The 8,235-nt window shown below is 42.1% G+C and overlaps 1 protein-coding gene across 1 annotated transcript in view; it reads right to left on the bottom strand.

Moving 5' to 3' along the window:
- The window catches only part of MINOS1 (mitochondrial inner membrane organizing system 1), a 27,452-nt gene that overhangs the window by 6,938 nt on the left and 12,279 nt on the right, over positions 1 to 8,235 (bottom strand). The window contains exon 3 of the mRNA XM_009325308.1: positions 8,005 to 8,232. Within this exon, the coding sequence (XP_009323583.1) occupies positions 8,005 to 8,232 (228 nt within the window). The remainder of the gene's footprint in view (positions 1 to 8,004; positions 8,233 to 8,235) is intronic.

Below are 8,235 nucleotides of genomic sequence, written 5' to 3' on the forward strand. Positions count from 1 at the left end.
GTGACTGATTAGTTTAAAAAGATGATGGTAAGATATCTAGGTCCTTGCTTTAAGTAATGAAAATGTTACAGAGAAGTGAAGGAGAAGATCTGACAGCTAATGGCTTTTTGTTTTCTGTACAAGAAGGCAACTTGAGAAATGAGGCCAAAAAAGTACCTTAGCTTCCCGCATCCCAAAGGCGGTTTGGTTCATTCCTTTTCTTACTGAGGAACAGACTACAGTCTATGCTGAAAACTGTTGCTGATCACAACACCCAATCAACAAGAAATGCTCAGATCTGCCCCCTCACGTCAGCCAGCACATATACAGCATTTGCTCTTTTCTACTTGGTTTTAAGGTTTAAGCATTGGTTTTAAGTTAAAACCAGAAGCTTTAGCTACATTTAATTTCTTAGCCCATCTGGTGAAGAACCTATTTCTGTGGATAGTTTGTCACTCATCTTCATTCCACTAGAAAGTATTTGTGGTTATGTGGTCATTTCCTGTGTCTCCAGGACCAAGGGGGAGCTAAACCATCTTGCCTTGGAAGCAAAGTAACGCGTTTCACTTTAATTCTATATAAAGTTACACCAGAGATAAACAATGGCAGAGCTGTTGATGAGTTTTACAGGTTTAAGTTCTCACATGCTCAATTTCCTTTTAAAGAGGCAACATGTTGCTTCAAAGAGCCTCCCACCTGACCAGGGGACACGCAGTCTGCAGCTGTTTCTACTAAAGATCAGCACCTCTAGGCCAGGCTTTAACTTCATAACAATAAAACATGAAAGGTTTATCTTACAATAAAAACAAACGAACATGGAAAAGCTAAGGGCTTGATCCACGCCGGGCACATTTTCCGTCCTTTTCTTGCATGACAGACTCTTTGGAGGAAAAGGCCACAGGAAAGACTACAACGCATTTTTCACCTCCTCTGACAGTTTAAAATGTTTAACTAGAAAAACAGTCTCTTCCACCCTACATCTATCACTTCAGCTTAAACTCATTTACAGTCAGTGTCAAGAGGGGACAGGACAGTTCTGTGGACATCTTACTCCCGCTCCCCGTTAAGTGTCCAGCACAGCCACACAGAATTGGTATCAGGCAGAAAGCCCAGTCTCCAAAACTTTTTCATTCTACTTTCCTGGCTCATACACCTTCCAAGAAAAATGTCACAGTACCTCAAATCAATCTAACACACGGAAGAGCACGCGCCGTATACCCAATAGGACATCATAAAAGTGTCTCGGAGAGAAACACAAATCTTCAGGATGGGCTCCTGCCCCGTAAGAACATCTGGGAAAAGCTTTTTCTATAAATTTAATCAACAGTCCCTCCAACAGCGATACTACACCGTTTTTTCCTAGGCTACCCAAGTAGCTATGGGCTGAAGCAGCTATTAAGACTGCCACACCTACATACACTTTCTTCAATAGCTTGAAAATTAAAAGAGAAGGATTAAAATATGCTCATTGACATCTGGCAAATGTGTTGCTGTTACTATAGCAGCTGGAAGTTTTTCAATTACTCATCTGATGACAAAAAGAAAACTATTATTTTCCTCTGCCGTTCCTTACACACAAATACAAAATAGAGAGCTTCAGCCTCCTCTCCTTCAGATTCTGTTATTTTACAATTAAAAGAACTAAATGATTGAAATAAAATAAAGAAGGAGCTCCTGGAAGATGGCTTCTTGTTCTAAGAAAACAGCAACCACTCTGTACAGACAAGACTCTCTAAAATAGGTCATGGACTTGTCCCAACAGAGAAGATTTCTTCCCAACTAGAAAGACAGCTTCCATTAGGATCAAGAAAATCTACCGAGCTCAGTTAGTTTCTCTCTGGGGACAGTGACAGCAACAGCTTCAAGGTCCAACAGCAGATTTCATCCATGGGCCTGATGCACTGGAAGTTTCAAATGAACATCAGCTCAGTCCAGCACTAAGATTTGCTTTAGGTAAGGAAATACCCATGAAAAGTCAAGATCTTCAAAACAAACAAAAGAGGCAAGCAACTCTCAAACTATATTCTCCCTCCTGTTGTAGGGTATCACGTCCTGCCCCCCTCCAATCCCACTTTGACAAGACACATAGATAATTATTTTGCAAAAACGGGGAGGAGAGCCTTCTTCATACACCAGGGCCTTTGTAGGGCAGCACTTAGCACCAGTGAGAAATCCGAGACCATGAAATGACTTATTTACAGAGAGAATTAATTTTAAGCAGACTCTTAGCAAGGTCTTTCGTGGCAGGAATCAGATTTTCTTCAAACACCAACTTTGAAGCTTTCATTCTCATCTCCCCCATTGTGTAGATTGTTTACATAGCAGACAGAAAAATGAGCAAGGACCCTAGAAGAAAACATAGTGAAACTATACACCAAGTACTCGAGGAAGAAGCAGGAAAAAAAGGGTGTTTTGTTTTCTTCTAGCATTTGACTGTAGTAACACAGAATACTTGGAATGACAGAATATAAATATCCAAATACCGTTATAATACAAAAATCCCGACATGCTTTCAGGGGCTGCTTTCACCCTTAAGCACTCCTGCAGTTCAACCACCGCCCGAAGGCGTTTAACCTTAGATAAACATCAGCACTTTTGCACATGGACACACAGCAGCGGGAAGTATCGCTGTTAGCCCATGATCTGCCAAGCAAACACAGTGATAATCTCCTGGCCGGACCAGAAACTTTTCATCCTCACACCAGTGAATGAGCTGGTGAGAGGGCACACGCGTTTCCTCCCTCCTTTAAAAGGGGAAGGGGAGAAGAGTGGAAGCCGCTCTTTGAATAGACAGCACAACAAAGGATCTCATCAATATTGCATCAAGCTTTTAGACAAAATCAGGGTTGCGCTCACTTTAGAAGAACATATATAAAAAATCAGCAAGATACTCGTAATATGGAAAATACACCTCTGACAGAAAACTCTACCTTGTCTTACTGCAATAAAATATTCCATTAATGAAAACAATAGCATTGCTAAAAAGAAAAGTTTTGCTGGAGTAAACACATCCACATTTAGGGCTTTTGCAAGCCTAACTACGGGGGTTGGCAATCATGCTTCTTTGTGCCCATCCAACGTAGGTTGACCATCGCTGACGTCTACTGGCCTAGCTAAGAAATAGAGGCAATTTAGAGCAAGAAGTGTTACGGTGGCATCTCACGAGCAAAAAAAAAGGAAAGAAGCCTGATCTTTCTCAAATCTCTCACTATCAATTTATTATCATCAAGGATGTCCCAGCAGCCCCGAAAGGATTTTCCTCAGAGAACTAAATCTGACATAACAAAGAACAAAGAGTTGTTCCCACCTACTGCTGTAACATCTCAAGGACCAAACGAGTGGTTTAGGGTATCACTTGGCTAGAGTCCCCTTCCCCTGGACAGGGTCACTGTGTGCCACCTCCCAAAGAACGCACAGTTGGCATCTTACCAATGCACTAATGCAGAGGACAAGGAAATCAGTGCACTTTGGATTCATTTCCAGCAGAGGAGATCTTACGTAGTCCGGGGTTTTAAATGGCTGCACTATCAGATGGGTGTCACGGCTCTTCTTTCTGGTTTTCTTGCAGACCAGAAGTATTGCCAAGAGCAGGCTGGAACAAGGGTCGAGCAGGGCTTCCCCCAGCGTCACTCACAGCTTCGGTTAGCGAGCTGAGCGGGCGCACCTAGGCAGGGCAGAGTTTCCTGACTCAGTCGGATGGCCAGCCAAGAGGAACAGCACGACTCAATGCAGTTAGGAGACGAGAGACCTGGATTCCTAAAGATTTTCCTGTCTTTTTCTTCCAAAAGAAGAAAAAGCCCCTTAATTTGTAGACAGTCATTGTATTCAGAACTCTGCTAACAACATAACTAAATATTGCTGTTAGATTTTTGACTAAAATTCTCGGAACAGCATTTGTCCACCTCTTCCAAATAAAACATTTTTTCATTGGCTGTATTGCCTCCCTGCACAGCCTAAGCCAGAAGCAGTTAATATTTACACTACTTGATCTGCTACAAGATACAACTAGTAGAATTGGATCTTCTCCCATACGACAAAGGAAAATAACTTGGGGTTACAAACAAGGCTCACATAACAATGCAGTTGTGTGCTCACATAATAGTCGTGTTTTCCAGTATTAAAAACAAAATCCCAGATGAAGAACAAGTCTTTTGACCTGGTAGCTATGATTGGATGGACACATTACAATTGCCAAGCAAAAAAACACTTCAAAACAGGAATTTCAGGATTTTTGTATATTTAGAGAAAGTCTAATCCAGTTTTCAGAAAGTATAATCAAGTTTTATCATTATATAGACTGACTTTATCCTATTCATAACCATGTGAAGGATTATTTAAAAATACTGACATTGCAATCCATACAATGATTCTTTCTGAAATATTCAATCTGTGGAATGACACAAACAATACAATTTCACCCTTGCCACTAACAGAAACAGCTATTCAAGCAGGCCAGATGATGCAAGCCAGAAGAAGTCATGTAACAGTTGCAGGAAAATTGAAAGTGCCCTTTTCTCTTAAAAAATTCCTATTAAATGGAAATTAGAAGTGTTTTATTTTCAGATGTCAAAACAGAGGATTAGAGGAAAATGAACATTAGTACACTGGGTTATCTACAAGCTTCCAGGCTGAATTTTGGTCAAACACAGACATACATCAAAACATTTGCCTCCTGAAAAAAAAAAAAAAAAATGAGCAGCACAGCAACTTAACACACAAGCCAAGAAGCAAACAGCTTTCCTAGGATTACCTTTCAATAACAGGTAAATTACAGTGGTCAACTCATTTACAACAGTTTCAAAACAAACCAGGACACACAGGCACACAAATCTCCCCCCCCCCTTACACACATACTCTTTAGTGCCTCCCCGTTCCCTGGAAACGGCATATAATAATAATTTGTCCAAAATTATAGCCTCGCAGAGAAAAAAAACAACTCTGTCAGTCCTTCGTGAGTAATTGTCTTTCCAAATAAACAGGCATGAACTATCAATCAGTTAAACAAACAAGCAAACCCTTTAAACAGGGTTTGAAGCTGCTAGGATGGAAGAAGACCACAATACTATCTACTTCCCCGCCTCCTCTCTGCAGAGCGCTACTGATAAAAAGGAAGAAACGGTTGTGAAGGCTGGGGAGGACACAGGAGTTTATAAAGCTTCGCAAGCTGGGAAGAAAAAGAAAGCCACTGTAGTTTGATTCTCCTTCCCCACACGTGAAACTTTTCTGATGGGTAAGAAAAATCAGTATCAGGAAGAAAGATGGAACGGAAAGTTAAATTATTTAAGTGACTGCACGGGTGAAAAGTCTTGAGAATGCTGCGAAGCCGGAGGCAGCATGATCTGGATCAGCCATCAGAGGAACCGCCTGGTCAGCCAAGAAAGCACAACCCAGCCCACTACACACAAAACACTGTGGTTACAGCTAGATTTACAAAGGGAAGGGGAAGAAAAATACCTAGACCCATCCTCATTAGCAAAACAAATAAATGTCAGTCCTAGTAAAAAGGAGGTGAGCAAATAAACTCCATTTAACAATGTTTCAATGTTTTGTGCAGGCATACAGAGGTTTACAGTACTCAACTCTTTGAAACGAAATACTGTCTTAACAACGCCTGACAACGTATTCTGTTTTGAACTAACAGGAAAGAGTTTTAATACTAAATTACAAGATGCACACAGGTAGCGACCAAGAGGTCAAAAACATAATACAGCATTTCAAAAGATGTAACATAAGATAAATACATATTTTGGACATTTTAGTGGCAGGAGATCAAGTTTCTTCCAGGAGCTTGATCTCCAACTAAAACAGTGCAGCATAACTACAAACAACACAGCCAACTACAAGTACACCAGCTTACGCAACTGTAGTGGAAAGCCTGACAGACTAATACAAGATAAGACAGGCTGCACAGCACCCAGCTATTATTTAAAAACATTACTATTGCTAATAAAGTCATCCTGATAGCTGCTACCTCCCATTCTCACTCTCTTCCGTTTCCCATGTCCCTCCAGCCCTCAAATGAATCCACGGGGGTTATCTGCCTCTACAGTTCTCACAGACACTGGCAAACTGTCACGCGTGTAAGGCTTCACAAATTCAGTGCTTTCCTTTATTTACAGGGTCTGGAATGGGAAAACACAGGGCTAATCGCAATGTTTGTTCTTCCCCAGCCACCGGCTGGAAAGGTCTCTCATGCACTAGCGCTCAGGAAGGATGTAAAGGAACGTACGGGAAGGAAACTGTGGCCACCAAAAGGAAAAGTCCGACAAAGAAATGAGGACTTGGTAAGCTTCTATATCCCACATAACAAGCAACAAAATTCTCACGTAAAAAAGTTTATTTTCTTTCTTTCTTTCTTTCTTTCAGTATAACAACCGCCCTTGATAGTTTATTGGAAGCTCCAGCAAACTTTGCAGCAATATTACAAAAACAATCATCACAACCACGCAGGTTTTTCAAGTCCCTGCAGAGAAAACAATCATTTCCACTGAGTCTGAGAAAGTTTGTGTTATCGGCACTCAGTTAACAGTTTGCATAGCTAGGTCACTGACTCACTTCACATGTAAAGGCCATCATCATCTTCAGTCACAAACTACCGGAGTATGAAGCAACTTCTGGGTTGTTCCGACTTCCAAAGTTCATACCGAGTCACTTGTTATTAATACCATGGAGGAGGTTGCCAGCACAGACGTTTCAGTTACTGGATCAATCGTAAAAGCACACAAAACAGAAAAATGCTATCACACGCAAAGAGAAACATGTGTCTGAGGCCATCACACTGGGTTTACTGCTAAGGATAAAATACAAGAGCTGCAGTCCATGTGCCCTTTTTGGGCAACCTAATGAAAAACACCAGCTAGTACTGAGACCTCTACTCAATGCCATGATGAAGCTAACTCTGGGAATCCTTGGTCTAGAGCACTAGTGCGGAAAGTCTAAGCACATTTTCTTTCTTCTGTTGCCACTTTAGGATGGAAGAAAACACCAAATTAAAATGAAAGGCCTGCTAAAGAGACATGCTGCATCGTAATCAACCCTGTATCCACTTCTTTCACCCTCCTGGAGAGACTTTCCGTGTACAGGATTTCCACATGTACAGCTGCAGCATGGAACAAGTTCTTGTTTATAATTTGGCATACTTAATATTTTATAATAAAGCAACCAATGCTATGGAAACATAAACATATCTGGATATGTTTGTCAGACAAACCTGAATAGAATTTCATAAGGCAAAACACTGCTCTGGAGCACTTGACACTTTTCAAAGGCCTGTTATAAACAATGGAAGTTTCAGTTTACTTGAAATTATTAAACATCTTTTCTAATGGAAAAGTATTAGGCAACTAAAACCCTGAGTTCCTCGTCAGCTTTCAAGCATAAGGCCACTACAGCAACACGAAATAAACATTCACATTTCTCAGAGAGTATTCATGGTTCTAAAAGAGACTTCTGCACCAACATGGAAAGTATACCTTTCGTGTCAGGTACTTCACTTCTTGTTCTGTACATTGCATTTAAAGATTTCCTTTGGTATACACACTTCATAAAGCCACAACCTCTGTCTAGCCGATTTGCCAGCCTGTCACATAAAGAGCACTGAACTGCGCATACACAATTACGATCACTCATAAAACTCACAGTCCTAAGTGAAATGTTATGAACGGCTTGTTGCAGATCTGAAGCACTGCAGGCATGCGCACAGTCCTAACTTTAAGGACAAATAAGCGTGGAAGAAAATCAGCGGAACTGTCCCCCTGCTTACAAAAGAAAAGACACAACTGTCTGCAGGGCTGGGACACCGGACGGAAAGCTTCTCAATGTCAAACTGCGCACACTGTACTAAGTCACACATGCCAAAGCTATCAGCGTGTCACACTGCGTGTTGCTTTTAATAAACACAGCCCACCTCGTACACTGAGCGATGTGAACAGATCTGCAGAAACAAGACTGAGAAAACCAAGCCGTCGTTATAGCGAAACTAAAGGCGGGCAAGGTCACGGCACCGAAGGACCCGGTTATGCCTACCCGGGGCCCATTCATTCAGGGCAGGAGGCGTCCCGCTGGCCGCGGAGCTCTGCGCGGAGGGAGATTTCCCACGGAAACCCCTCACCTTCAACAGAGGGAGTAACCAGAGGTCAGAAACGACCCTCCGCTGCCGGATCGCGGGTAAGACGCGGCCGGGCCGGGGAGAAGAGCCCCGGGCCGGCCGTGGGAGCGGGCCCAGCGGGGGTCCGTGCCCGCGGCCAAGGTCACCTT

This window comes from Pygoscelis adeliae, unplaced genomic scaffold (genome assembly GCF_000699105.1).
Source record: "Pygoscelis adeliae isolate BGI_AS28 unplaced genomic scaffold, ASM69910v1 Scaffold36, whole genome shotgun sequence".
Taxonomy (NCBI): Eukaryota; Metazoa; Chordata; class Aves; order Sphenisciformes; family Spheniscidae; genus Pygoscelis; species Pygoscelis adeliae.